Source organism: Phalacrocorax carbo, chromosome 25 (assembly GCF_963921805.1).
Source record: "Phalacrocorax carbo chromosome 25, bPhaCar2.1, whole genome shotgun sequence".
NCBI classification, from domain to species: Eukaryota; Metazoa; Chordata; class Aves; order Suliformes; family Phalacrocoracidae; genus Phalacrocorax; species Phalacrocorax carbo.
Genome location: NC_087537.1, coordinates 852971 through 867093, shown reverse-complemented (window position 1 = coordinate 867093; position 14123 = coordinate 852971). Strand labels below are relative to the sequence as shown.

Below are 14123 nucleotides of genomic sequence, written 5' to 3'. Positions count from 1 at the left end.
TCCGCCCCTTCGGCAGCGAACCGCCTCACGTGAGCCGGGCGCGTGACGTCCTGGCGCGCCCGCCGCGGGGGGCGATGGGAGCTGTAGTCCCGGGGGGAGTCCCCGGCGGGGTCCGGGAATGGGGGTCCCGGCACAGGGTTGGGGGGGACGGCGAGCGGCGGCCTCGGGCAGGCCCCGCGCAGGGGCGGGGGCAGCCGCGGGCAGAGACTCACCGGCAGCCGGGGCTGGAAAAATAGAGCCTTTATTTCCCGTTGGGGCGGGGGGCGCGGGGCTGGGGCCGCCGAGGGACCGACAGCCGCGGGGGGAGGCGCCGTGTCCCCCGGGGCACACCCCCTCGGGCACCCCCCCTCCGCCCCACCGCGAGCCTCCGAGCCGGCCCCGCTCGCGAAATCCGCCGGCAGCCCGCCCCGGGTCCCGGGGGGCAGCGCTGCCCGTCCCACGGCCCCGGGCACGGGGGGGCCCGGGAGGGGCTGCCGGGCCTGGCCGGGTTCTAAAAAAGACCCCGTGGGCGAAGAGTATAAAATCGTATCAAAATCCCTGCTGGTGTCGGGCCGAGGCGAGCGCTGCACCCTGCGGTGCTCCCGTGGGAGCGGGGCGGTGGGTGCGGTGTGCCCCCCGCTGCCGCCCCGCTCCGGAGGCCGCCTCCCGGGGGGGCTCGGGCTGGCGGAGTCGGAGCCGGTGACCGGGACATGGCCGGGGCTGGCGTGTCCCGGGTAGCAAGGAAGGCAGAGCGGGGCGGCAGGCGAGGGTCCCCCGCCACCACCCCGGTGCCCGCGGGGTCAGTGGGAGCTGGTGGAGCTGGAGCGGGGCTGCGGGTGGGTGCGGGGCCGACCACCGGCCGAGCAGCCGGGGAAGGAGTGGGCAGAGCGGGGCGGCAGCGAGAGGGGCTGCGAGTCCGTGGTCTGGCGGGGGTCAGGGCTGGGGGTGTCCCCCTGCGGCGGGCATGGCCCCTTGGCACCCACCCAGGGGTGCATGGCGGGGCTGCCGGCGGCGTGAGCCGAGCGGCTGCGGATGGGGCAGCGTTTGGCCTGGGGGCTGGCGGTGGGGGAGCTGTGAGAGCTGGGGGGCACGGGTGGGGGTGAGGGGGGCACTGGGGCAGAGGACGGTGAGGGCCGGGGGGGCATTGAGGCGGCGGTGGGCAGGCGGTAGGGGCAGGCGGGGGGCTGTGGGGTTCCCATGCGACCCTGGAGCAGCTCCATCATGCGCTGCAGCTCCCGGCTGAGGTGGGAAACCTCCTGGTTGAGGTGGTTGATCTGGAAAGGGAGGGAGAGCAGTGAGCTGTAACAAATGCCCCCAGCCGAGCACCCCTGGTGCTTTTGGGGACCCACTCCTAGCTCTGGCCCCCACCACACCTCCTGGTTGAGTCTCCTGATGTTCTGCTTTATCTCCTCTGCCTCCATCGCCAGGGCTGGGCCGCCTGCATCGGTCCCTGCTGGGTAAGACATAGCCGGTGGCAGAGGGCTCCCCAAGCCCCCAGCCCCGCAGCCAGCGCCCGTGGCCTTGCCCAGCAGCTGCCGGAGGTACCTGACGTGGGGGAGTCCCTCGCTGCGCTCTGCAGTGGGGAGTCAACGTTGAAGCAGAAGGTTTGTGGCTCTGACGTCCCTCCATTGTCTTCAATTCCATCCACAACTCTAGGGAAGGGAGGGGGTGAGGGCTGGCCATCGTCACCCCCTCACCCCTCTGCCACCATTCCCAGTGGGGTCCTGGGGTGCCTACAGCCCAGCTGGCTCAAGCACGCGGCAGTGGGATGAGCCACCGGCATGTCCCAGCCTTACCTGGGGCTGAGGTCTGGGGGGCCGTAGGCATGCAGGGAGGGTATGAGGAGCTTGGCCGGCCTTCTGCCTGCGCTGCCTTCCTGCTCCAGGAGCCGGGTGTCCCTCCGGCACTGCGGAGAGGGGCTGCGGCCCCAGCTGCAGCGGGCTGGGGAGCGGCAGTTGCGCCGCAGGGCTGAGATCTGGCATAGCTCATCACCCAGGAGGCTGCTCAGGGAGCCGCGGCGTGCTGGGCTGCTCAGCTGGGGCAGCAGCCGCTTACGGCGGGTGATGGTGGCTGGTGAGTGCTGGAAGACCTCGTCGGGCTCCTCCTCGTTCTCCAGGATGGAGGGAAGGGGCTTCTCTGGGGCGGCACCACTCTCCAGACGAGGCTGCAGGAGGGTGTGGGGAGGAGGTCAGGGCTGATCCCCATGCAGGGGCCAAAGCCAGGCATGGCCACCCCTGCCCCATCCTCCCCCTTGCCCGCCCCTGGTGCAGCACAGACCTGTGGTGCCTGCGACAGCCGCGGGGACCGGGAGTAGCGGCAGAGCCCCTGTGGGGAGAGCAGACGTCCCCAGCTGAGCGGCACACAGGACCCCAGCACGGCTCTGCAGGGACTGGCCATGGGCACAGTGCTGGGCATGCACCCACCCACTCCCCACCTCAGAACACAGCCCTCCCGGCCTCTCGGTGCCCCCCCGGACAGCCAAACCACCTCCAGCACCGTGCATCAGCCCTGTCCCCATCAGCCCCAGCCCTGGCCTCCACAGCCGCTTGCCCACTCTCCTTCCTCTCCTGCTGGTGTGACACTGATGAGCTGCCTGACCTCAGCCTGTGTGTCCTGAGCCCGAACTGCAGCTGCGCCCCAGTTCCCAATCCCGGCTCAGCCGTCAGAGCATCGGCTCCCCCGGCACCTGCTGCTGGCCATGGGAGGGTGCACAGGGCTTCTGCAGGACACGGCAAGCTCCATTTGCATCCATCCACCCTTGGTTTGTTTACAGGTCTCCTGGGCAATGAACGTGTTGGGTTTTGGTAGGGCTATCTGGGATCTAGAGAGCAACCTGCCGCCCCATGTCTATAGGGTCTAGGGGTGGCAGGTACTGGGGGGAGATGCTCTGGAGGAGCCCCCAGCCACTCGGTGCCAGCGCAGAGCCAGCAGCAGAGCTGGGGGAGGAAAAGCGCTGCAGAGCTATTTCTGCAGCAGAACATCCCCCCAGCTGCTGGAGTCGGCAGCATGACTAAACCCGGCAGCCCCCAGCATTGCCTCCTGCGCACTGGGGCGACCGTGCCCCTGCTGGCTGTCCCGTGGTGCCCCTCCCAGTCCTCTCCATCCCCCACTTCCAAGCCCTCCATCCCTGGCAGCCTCCTGCATTGCAAATGCTCTTGCTTGCAATTCCCTGGGTTACACAGAGCTGAGAGGAGCCGGGACAGGACATACCTGGATGGCCAGTGTGGCACAGCCGCAGCCCCCTCCCCTGCATGAAAGCCTGGGGACCGTGAGCAGGGAACAGACAAAATCCCCTTCCGTGGCCGTGCAGAGCCCCAGCCCTGCCCGGTCTCTGGGGCCCTGAGGATGGGAAGGGGCCTGCAAGGGAGGACACGCACCCACCTCCATCTCGCTGCCCTCCCGCAGGTTGAAGGTCAGGTCCTGGTGGATGTCTGCTGTGAACTTGCTGGCGTACTCGGGGTAGAGCTGCAGCACCTCGCAGAGCCCCCGCAGCCCGATGTACTGCAGGTCACAGTAGGTCAGCGCCTTCACATCCGCATTGGTCTTGATCACTTGGTCTGTGCTGCACAGGTCGGCTCCGATCAAATCCCCTTTGCCTGCAGGAGGGGACCGGGGAGGGCTAGCAGTGCCAGCCCCCAGCCCCTCGCCCGGCGGGGCAGCAGAAGGGGCTGGAGAAGAGCCCACGCCACCTGCCCTCACCCAGGATGGCCAGGACCACGTTGTCCTTCAGCACCTCGAGGGAGCCGGAGCAGACGAAGTAGTTGGCCTGCAGCGCGTCGCCCTGGCGCAGCAGGTACTCCCCCGGGGCGCAGAACGAGGTCTTGATGTGGAGTGAGAGGGAGCGGAGGCAGCCCCGGCTGGCCGTCTCAAAGACAGACAGCTGCAGGATGTCCTTGTTGAGGTGCATGGCCACGTCCGCGCGCAGCTCATCGGGGAAGTCGTGCAGCAGCTGGGGAGAGCGGGGCCGTGGGGCTGGGGTGTGGGTGGCAGGGAGCAGCCTTCCCCACAGCCTGCCAGCCCCAGGGGACAGATCCCCCGCTGGAGCAGAGCATCTCGCCGCTCAGCTGCCCTGGCTGCCTCAGCAGAGCCCAGCAGTCCCAGCTGTCAAACAGGACAGCTCTGGCTGTGGTGATGGGCTGCCCTGTCCCACTCCCGGTGCTGGCAGGGATCTGCCCCAGTCCTGGCACCCAGCTCTCCTCCCTCCAGCAACAGAGCGTGGATATGTGCACATCTGCACGTGCAGACACACACGCATGTTTGCACACTCATAGCTTGCCCTGCCAGCCCCATCACCCCCACACTGGGTGCAGCAGCACACGGGTCTGGAGGGAGGCTGGCCCAGCCCGGCCAAAACCTCCTACCTCGTTAGCATCGATGCCATTGTTCACCGACCAGGTGGTCTGGAAGTACTCCAGCAGCCTCTGCTTGAGCTGCTGGGGCAGGCGGTGGACGCGGATGAAGTCCTTGAGGTCCTTCATGCGGGTGTGGTAGAGCGAGCGGCGGGAGTACATGCGCTGGATGATGGCCGTGACGTTGCCGAAGACAACAGCGTGCATCAGCGCTGGAGGCCAGGAGGGCAACATCAGGCCTGCCGAGGGGCCGGCTGGGTGGAGGGCTGCGGCATGTGGGGGCCCAGGAAGGGTCTGAGCTCTGCCCCCACCAGTGACGTGGCGCCAAGGGGTGCAGCACAGGGGCTTCTCCCCTAACCCCAGCCCCAGGGCTGTCCCACAGGGCACACGTGTTCACCGCCTCCACCCAGTGCCCTGTTCTGCCTGGGTATCTGCTGCAGCCACTGCTCCAGCAGCCAGAGATGAAGCCCCCCGAGCCCTGCCCTGCTCCCCGCCTCACCCCCGATGAGCATGGTGCAGATGGAGAAGATCTTCTCAGCGTCGGTGTTGGCGCAGACGTTGCCGAAGCCCACGCTGGTCAGGCTGCTGAGGGTGAAGTAGAGGGAGGCGATGTAGGCGCTGCGGATGGAGGGGCCCCCCACCGAGTTGTTGATGTAGGGAGCCTCCAGCCTCTTGCCCAGTTCGTGCAGCCAGCCTGCCAAGCACAGCCAGGGGTTAGCGCTCGCCGAGGGACCTGGTGCCCAGCGCAGCTCCCATCCCTGCCCCAGCCTTGCTTTGTCCCATGGGACTGCCCTCTGACCGCTCCCCCCTGCCAGCAGTACGCAGCACCACGGGGGGAGCCGGGCGTCCTGAGCGTGCCCCCACCCTGCGCAGCCCCCACAGGCGGGCAGCCCCGCTCACCGATGTCCCAGGTCTGGGGGTCGTTGCTCTCCATCTCCTTGCGGCCGATGACATACCAGATGCATGCCATCCAGTGGGCCAGCAGCGCGAACATGGACATGAGGAGGGTGAGCACCATGGCGCTGTACTGCGAGTAGCGGTCCAGCTTCTGCAGCAGCCGCAGCAGCCGCAGCAGCCGCACCGTCTTCAGCAGGTGAACCAGCGAGGTCTGGGGAGCGGGGCAGGCGGGTGAACATGGCGGAGCTGCAGGCAGGGGCGGGAAGGGACCCCCCTGCCTCCCCCTGGGGCAGGGACCCTTCACCAACCCCAACAGTGCCAGGAGGGTCACAGGCTACAGGGCCAGCTGGGAAGAGCTCGTCCCCAAGCAGCCTTCTGGCAGCACCCAGCAGGCAGCCAGGATCACAGCTTGTCACTGTACCAAATCACCCTGGGAGATCTGGGGTGCTGGAGAGGGGAGGGCGGTGACCAGCAGGAGGGGGAAGCAGGTGGCAGAGGCTTTGCTATCAGGTGCTGCATTTGCTGAAGCTGTGCTGGCAGATAGCTGATCTAATCTATTTGTGAGGGGAAGGCTCAGCAAGACACTGAGCCTTGCCTGCAGAGATCCTGGACAAAGAGCCAGAGATGCCCTGGGTTAGGCAGGCGGGTTTGGACGTGCAGCGATGCTGAGTGCCCCAGGGCCTCACGCCTCGCACAAAGCCCCTGTCTCATCCTCTGCCTCCTGCCAGTGCTGGACCAGGCACCCCAGAGGAGCCCAGGGCTGTGGGCCGGGCAGGGGCACCAAGCCCAGGCTGTGCCAGTGCAGACAGTGGGGTCAGACCCCACTGAGGCAGGTCAGGATGGACCCACTCCCTGGGTGGGTCAGCTCCGCTCCCCACTGCCCAGAGGTTCCCTGCCAGGGCTGCCCATCCTGGCAGCCGCAGCCCTGACACCTCGGTCCCTCGGCAGCATTTTGCAGGACCGTGCTGCTCGCGTCGCCGCACTGCGGTGTCCCCTCTGAGGGCACGGCTGCCCATGGGCCCCACCTCAACCAGCCCCGGCAGAGGCAGCACCGCCAGGGCATGAGGGGAGCCGGGTTTGCCCTTGTCCTCCCGCACGCTGCTCTGCCTCCGGTAAGTGTAATTACAGCCTCTGCACTCGCCTCCCTCCTCCCCTTCCTGCCTCAATTAGCAGAGGATGGAAAGGGGCCGGTGCGAGCAGTGCACTTGCGCAGCCCTTCGCACCCGCTGCGCTGCCTGGGGAGGCTCAGGCTGGGACCTGGCTTCATCACCGGCATGTGCCCTGCGTGCCCGCACACATGGTCTCCCCCCTGCCAGAGCGGGCAAGCGCCCCTCGCTGCAGTGGTGTGTGCGCACTGGGTGTTTGCACTCGGACGGGGAGCTGCGCCGCAGCCCGGGCAGAGCAGACGTGCTGGGTGCTGGGTGCTGAGCGCAGGGCGGGTGCCTGCCTGCAGCTCCTGGAGTGATGCCTCGGCAGTTACTGTCATTTGTGGCAGCCTCTGGTTAAATTAAGATGCGTGGGAGGCTTCCCGCTATAGCTGCCATCGTTGCTTCCCCTCGCTGCCCGCGCCGCTCCCAGACGGGGCGCGAGGAGTGAATCCCTGCAAAAGGGGCCACCTCCCCTCCACTGCCCCCCACCCGCGGTGCGAGTGGCACTCACCACGGTCACGTTGAAGACGTAGAGCAGGTCGAAGGGCAGAGCAGCAATCAGATCCACAAAGAACCAGGTGGCCACGTAATGGATGCAGATGGAGCGGGAGTCATACACCACCTGGCCCGACTGGCTCACGTACGTCGTCCGGAAATTCAGGATGATGTCTGCTCCGGGGAGAGCAGGACCAGCCCTCACCGCCCCTGCTGTGGCTGGGCAAGCTGGGCTGGGGTCCGCTGCTGCCCCGGTCCCACTCCCGGGGTGCTCGGCACCAGCAGCAGGGGTAAAGCGATGCCAGTTCCCCTCTCCATCACCCCTCAGGTCTGCTCCTCTGGCCACATCCCTGCCCAGCCATGTCCCCCATCCCACGTGGGTGCTCAGCTCCAGGCACAGACCTACCCAGGATGAAAAGCATCTCCACAGCGATGTCGCTGACGATAGTGCTGCGGGCAGCCGAGAGGCTGTCCTCTGCGCCCGTGAAGCAGACGTTGTAGGGGACAGTGATGGCCACGTAGAAGGTGGCCAAGAGGATCAGCCAGTCCCAGAGGGCCTTGAAGATGCTGTAGTGGAGCAGGATGAAGCGGGACTTCTGCACCGAGGCCACTTTGTACTCGGGGATGGACGGCTTGTTCTCAAACACGTTCTGGGGGAGCAAGTGGCAGGGTGGCACAGAGATGGCACAGGGGCCATCCCATACAAGGGGGCACAGGCCACCACATCCCCCCCTTCTCCCGAGTCCCACCAGCCTTGAGTGATGGACACACAGTTCCAATAGGGCTGTGCTGAGTTCACCCTCAGAGACGGGCACAGAATGCCCGATTACAGCACATAAATTAACGCTATCCTAATGCTATTAACAGGAACCCACTGGCATTGCCAGCTGCTGCCCACAACTGTCCCCAGTGCCAATTCGCGTGTTGGGGAAAAGCCACCCCCCGCCCTCTGCAGGGATGCAGCACTGCTGCGGAGCAGTGAAATCCCAGCCTGGGCCCATCCCCCCCAGGCCCCCATGATTCAAGGCTGGCATACTGAAACCCTTTGCCTCTTGCCAGCTCTGGGCCCCTGGCCGCTCTTGGCCAGCGACAGACTCCCTGCCCTGGCCCTGTGACGGCAGGCGGTGCCCATCACTGCGGCCATGCCCGGGGACCCTGCGCTGGGGCACTGCAGCCACACGAACGGGCTGGCACAGAGACGACACCGGTCCCTGCTGCTGCTGGAAGCCCCGCTGCTCGTGCGCCCGCGGCTGCCGCAGCCTGGTAACGGCGCTCCCCGGGGCCGGCACGGCTGTGCCGCAGGCGAGCAGCTGCGTTTTCCCCAGCTAACATGTGAGGAGAGACACAGCCCTGCGAGAGCTGCCAGAAGATCTGCTCTCCCCATGGCAAGCTCCAGGCACCTGCTGGTCTCTCTGCTGCTGCCAATGAACCACATTTGCAACCTGGCCCATGGTGCAGCTGCCGGGGATGGAGGGTATTTTGGTGCCTGGGGAAGCCAGTGAGGTGCACACATGGGAACAGCATCCCAGCAAAAGCAGGCTTTGCTGTGGGGCTGGTCCTGGGAGAGCTGCAGCACCGCCAGCCTGCTCGCAGCCCCAGCCTGGGAGGCACGGGGCAAAGCTGAGGGCTCCCCAAGGTCCTTACACGGTTGATTTTCATCTCGCTACGGTCCCTCCGGGCAAACTGGCTCCTGAGCCGGTGCAGCACCGTCCGGCCCTGCCTCCGTGCTGCCCGCAGGTGTGAGCTCCCGGGCTTCTTGCTCCTCTGCTTCTCTGCAGCGGACAAGACGCTGTGGGTTAGTAGGGAAACTGTGCTGCTGCTGGTGCAACAGAACAGGGCCTGCTTTGGGGACCCCTCCTTGCACGGGTGCACAAAGGTGGGCAGGACCCAGCAGGGAACTGGGAGCCCCTTTGCCATGTGCCCCACTGCAGCACCGCTCCCCACATTCTGTCCCCATACCACAGCCATGCCTCACCCTCATTCTTGTCACCCGGGTGGCTCCTGCCCCGGCTCTCCGTGATGTCCTTGAAGGAGAAGAGGAAAAGCACCACCTCCCCCTTCTCATTCTTGATGGGCATGATGTCCAGCAGGCACCAGAACGCAGCTCCTGCATGGGGCAGAGGGGTGGTGAAGGCAGGACTGTCCCCCCCTGCTCGGCGGCTTTACCCCGGGGTCATCACAGGGCCAAGTCCCACCTGGAGCCATAGGCAGGGCCCCAGTCCCGCACGCCACTCACCACCCTTCTTGTAGAAGCAGACCTCGGTCTGATACTCCTGCCTGCCATCCAGCACCTTCTCGATGCGCTGCAGGACGGGCTCGCTGGTCTCAGCCCCGTAGAGAAAGCGGCAGCTGCAGTTCTTCTGCATGACCTCGGTGCGGGCAAAGCCGGTGAGGTCGCAGAAGCCGTCGGAGCAGTAGACGATGGGGAAGCCGCGCCGGACCTGCGCGTTGGCCAGGATGAAGTTGCTGTCTGAAAGGAGATGCGGCAGCCCCTGAGGACTTGCGGCCACGCTGGGCGGCTCAAAGGGGAGCCCAGCCCTCCCAGCCCTGCTCAGGTCCCTCTGGGAAGAGGAGCCAGGTCTCTGTCTGGCTGCCGGCTGCCCCCAGCATCTTCCAGAGCTTGCTCATCCCCTGCCCTGCCATGCTGGTGTCCCCGTGCCAGGCAGGACCACACAGTCCATGGCCAGCCCAGCCCCACACGCTGGAAGGGGAAGGAGCCCAGATCCAGCTTCTGGCTCCCATCGCCAGAGACACGATCCCAAGCAAGGCGATTCATGCCTCCCCCTCGCCATCTGCTGCTCTCACCTCCCGCCAGGGCTCAGGCAGCTTAGCCGGAGCAGCGGCAAACCCAGCCGGGCACTGCCAGCCCAGAGGCGCCTAGCTGCAGCGCTGGGACCTCCAGCCCCAGGTGTGGCACCGCGGCTCCATGGCAGCACCCGCCAGGAGGGCAGGAGAAAAGCCATGAGCCTGGGGTGAGTTGAGGACCCACGACAAGCCAGCACAAGCTGGAGGTGAAGGGGAAGTGCAGCATCCTTAATCTGTCGCAGCACCATGGAGCCTCCCCAGCATCACCTCTGCGCCGGTGGGGAGACGGCACCAGGCAGAGTAAAGTCCTTGCCAGCCTTGTGCTCTGCCCAGCGTGGAGTGGCCGCTTTCGCCCCGCACCCCCCCAGCTGCGGGCTGGGCAGGGGTTCTACCCCCAGGGCCACAGCAGCTCCTTGCTGCAGGCTCTGCGCCAGTGGGACAGATGGCCTCACGCTAAAAGGGTGCCAAGGAAGCAGGGTGCGCAGCCAGCGTGGGCTGTGTTTGCAGCCAGCGAAGTCAGACCAGGGTGTCCCCAGCCCTGACATGGTCTGTAGCCTGTGGGTCCCCAGCCCAGCACCCCTCACAGCCCGGGCACCAGAAGCAGGTGAGACGTGGTCTGCCCCCTCTCACAGCAAATGAGGGCAACCCGCAGCAGATTACAGCACCTGTGCACCAACAGCAGAGCTGTGGCAGGGCAGTGCAGGCAGGGCAAGGGCAGAGGAGGCTGTGGGAAGGAGGCGATGGCAGCCACAGGCAGCCCTGGTGCGATGGGGGTGCAGCGGGGCCACCACAGCACAGCTCAGCCCTGGATTAGCTTGGAGAAGCAAAAATAGCTTGAAGCTGTGACTAAGGCCAGATTTTGGCTCTGGGGAGCCAGGATTATGGTGTTGTCCAGGATGTGTTATTAGAAAAGAAAAAAAGGCTTGCCTTTGGGAGCAGCTCTGCAGAAAAGGGTGAAGCAGCTCTTGGGGGACTTGGCAGCCCACTGCCATGGTGGCCGGCTTGCCGGGACAGGCACCCTTGGGCCCAGCAGGCAGTGGCTGCCTGGAAGAGGAAGGGTTAACCCACACAGCATATCACTGTGGCTAAAGCCCCTCTCCATGGCAGATAAAGCTGATAAGATCACATCAAAGCCACAAAGCCGGACACTGTTTAAAAGTGCCTGGAAGGCATGTTGGTGCAGCTGCAGGCAGGATGCTGCCAGGGTGCTGTGGAGCAAATCCCATCTCACCAACCCTCCTCCTTGGAGAGCTAGATCCAGGCCTGGGGAGCTGGGGACACCAGTCCCTGCTGCCTTGGGAGGCTTTGCTAATGTCACAGCAGAGCCGGGGGAACACCCCTCAGCTCAGCAGAGGGGCAGGGGTATACGGACCCTGGTGCCATGCTTGGCCTCTGCCCCTGTGGAGGGACAGTTGTAGGCACATGCGGCTCTGCCCTGGCACCTCTGGGCACAGCTCGGCCTGAGCTGGGGAGGGCTCAGAGGGCTGGCTGCCTCATCACACATTGCAGCCTCAAAGGTAACATCCCAAATGAGAGCTCCTATGGGCAAATGACACCCTGTGCCATCCGGGATGCTCCATGTCATGCCAGGCCAGGAACTGGCCCAGCATCGTAGCCAATGCATGTCCCAGGGGCGCTCCTGGTGCCCCAGCCGTGCCATGGGAGGTGGCAGCAGGCTCCCAGTGCTGTCTTCATGCCGGTCCCTCCCAATGAGGTGAGACACCCCCAGCCCTACAGGCAGCTTGCCCAGGAGGCCCCTGCTCCAGGTGATTCTGGGGCAGCCCGGGGGGAAACCCTGACCACGACCTGTCGCCGGGTGGCTGCACAGTGCCAGCAGTGCTCAGCATGATCCCTCCCCAAGAGGCCAAGGCCTTATTCCATCCTGGCCCCAGCACACGGACATGGACATGGAGGGGACCCCAGCTCCCAGAGGTGTGCCAGACCTCTGGCTGGGGGAAGTGGCCCCAAAACGGAGGGCACTGGGACAGCGCAGGCCCTGCTCCCCACCCCTGACAAAACACACCACTACCGGTATCCGCCTTCCCAGGGACGTAACCCCAAGCAAGCAGGCACGTTGCTAACCGGGGGCTCGGCGTGGGCTCCCCTGTGCAGCACCGGGGCTTCCCGAGGGCCCCGCGATGTACGTCGCAGCAGCACTGTGTGCCGCGGAGGTGACAGGCACAGGCTGCGCCCCACGGCCACCCCCTGCCTCTGGGGTCCCCAGCTCCGGGGGCTCCTCGGGGCAGCACCCTTACCCCCGCGCACGTGTCCCACCCCCCGGCACCGGCCACCGCTCGGGCACGGGATGGGGCAAAGCCCGGCCCATGGGGTCTCCGGGGCGGCCTGGGCGGGGTGAGCCCGGCCGTGCCCCCTCCCCGGGACCCCCCTGCGCGCCGGCCGGGCCCGGGACCCGCCGCCGCGACCGGGCTCTGTCCCTGGTGCTGAGCGCGGCCGCGCGGCCCCGGGAGCGGCCCCGGCGGCGGGAGCGGCAGCGGGGCAGCTTCCCTGCCGCACGGCGGGGCCGCCCGGAACACGGCGGGTAGCGGGGCTCCGGCAGCACCGAACCCGGCCACGGCCACGGGGGGTCCCCGCACGGCGCACAGCGCGCGGACCAGCGCGCCCCGCCGAGCCGCGGGGGCTCCGGTGCCGGGACGAGCCCCGGCCCCCCCCCCCCCCGCCGCCTCCCGGGGGGCAGCGCCTCCCCCTGCCCGGGCGCCGCCGAGCCCGGCGCGGCCCCCTCCCGGTCCGGCCCCGGCCCCGGCCCTACGTGTGCCATCGAAGCGGGTGGCGATGGTGTCCAGGAAGGTGTTCTGCGGCGCCAGCAGCCCCTTCATCACCGGCATGGTCCCGCCGGGCCGCCCGCCGCGGGGCTGCGGCCGCGGGGCTGGGCTCCGCCGCCGCCCCGGGCCCCTCCGCAGGTGCGGCCCCGCGCCGCGGGCTGATCCCGGCTCGGCTCGGCCCGGCCCGCCCGGGGCTCCCGCCCCGCCCCCGCCCCGCCCCGGGCCCTGCGCGCCGCCGGCACCGGGAGGGGCCTCGGCACCGGCGGGAACCGGCACCCGCCCGCGGGCAGGTGGCTCTGTCCCGGGGGGCACCGTGTCGGGCACCGCCGCACGGGCAGCCGCTGGGCACCGGGAGGCACCGGCAGCCCCTCGGCACCGGGACCTGCTTGGCACCGGGAGGCACCGGCCCTCCCGGGCCCATGGAGGCTGAGAAAGGGGCAGGACCCGGCGTGTCCAGGGGCACCCGTTGCGTGGGGCTCAGCCCAGGGGCTGCGGGGCAAGTCCGTGTCCTGGAGGACCCCCTGGGGGGCACCCAGGTGTGACAGGACGCAGCCGGAGCCCTCCCCAGGACCCTGTGCGGGGGAGGTGGAGTGGGGTGGAGATCAGCGACCTGTGGCCACGAGAGGGGCACCAGAGGTCCCTGGTGCTGTGGTGGGTGATGCTCCGAGGCCTTTACGGGGGCTTTGCAAACAGCCCCCCACTCCCGGGCAGCCCGGTCAAGGTCCCGCATCCACCCAGCTGGGCCCACACACGTCCCCAGTGCAGGCGCCCCAAAGGAGCCCACATCCAGGCACACCACAAAGGAAAGCATCAGCCTCGCTGGCTGCCCTGGAGCAGAGCTGTGCCCACCCGGCCCCTCCCCAGAGAGAAGGCAGAGACAGGTAACATCAGGCTACCATTTATTGTAAAAGGCCAGCAGTGCCCTGAGCAGGCTCGGCCAGGCCTGGAGGAGGTATGTAAAAGTGCTATTTACACCGAGCTCCGGGCATGTATCCCCAGAGTCTGTCCCCCCACGGATCCCCTCTCTGCTCCTGCTGCCCCCACCCCTCTCAGTAAAAGCTCCTCACAGCTCCCTGGGCCTGGCTTTTGATCAGGTCCTTCCCCGAGTGTCCCTGGCACTCCCTGGGGCTGGCAGGGCTGGCAGGGCTGGGGTCAGTGCCCTGCACGGCCAGCGTTGGCTGGGCATCTGTGCCCATGGGGCAGCCCAGTGCATCATGGCAGGTGGTGCCAGGGTGCTCCCCGCGCTTGCCCATGGTGAGGATGCCAGCGGCGTGGTTGCCAGAGCTGTGCAGCAGGCGGTAGAGCCGGCTCTGGAAGGCTGGTGGGATGCTCTTCCTCTTGCCCAGCGTGAGGATGCCAGCGGCATGGTTGCCCATGCCATGCAGGAGGTCGTAGATGCGGCAGGAGCAGGTCTTCTGCCGGCAGCACTCAGGCAGACTCTGCCGGGCAGCGGCCAAGGAGCAGAGCAGGAGCAGGAGCAAGAGGCAGGCAGCTCGCTGGAGCTGCCGGAGCAATGGGCAGCATTAGTGCAGGGCAGCCGGCAGTGCTGGTGAGGGGGGGGCTGCAGAGCCCCAGGGCTGCCCCTGGTCCTGCCAAGCCTGCTGGTCACTGCAGCTTCTATTTGCCCTGGTCACTGCAGCGCTGCCTGCTTGTCCCTGCTGCTGCAGTGG

The 14123-nt window shown here is 67.3% G+C and overlaps 2 protein-coding genes across 2 annotated transcripts; both read right to left on the bottom strand.

The window, feature by feature from the left end:
- Nucleotides 1-428: 428 nt before the first annotated feature.
- On the bottom strand, nt 429-12516 carry KCNH4 (potassium voltage-gated channel subfamily H member 4). Its single transcript, XM_064473668.1, is given in 16 exon segments — nt 429-1307; nt 1351-1429; nt 1525-1631; nt 1776-2143; nt 2257-2304; nt 3361-3575; nt 3679-3928; nt 4341-4540; nt 4828-5022; nt 5229-5436; nt 6885-7042; nt 7275-7518; nt 8513-8640; nt 8844-8975; nt 9105-9338; nt 12441-12516. Coding segments are annotated over 16 exon segments (3459 nt in total). The 3' UTR covers nt 429-490.
- Nucleotides 12517-13429: 913 nt separating this feature from the next.
- HCRT (hypocretin neuropeptide precursor) lies at nt 13430-13961 on the bottom strand (the record flags this gene model as incomplete). The annotated part of the gene is made up of 1 exon (XM_064473667.1): nt 13430-13961. A coding segment is annotated over one exon (459 nt), but the record flags the coding sequence as incomplete, so codon positions are not given.
- Between the last annotated feature and the right edge of the window lie 162 nt (nt 13962-14123).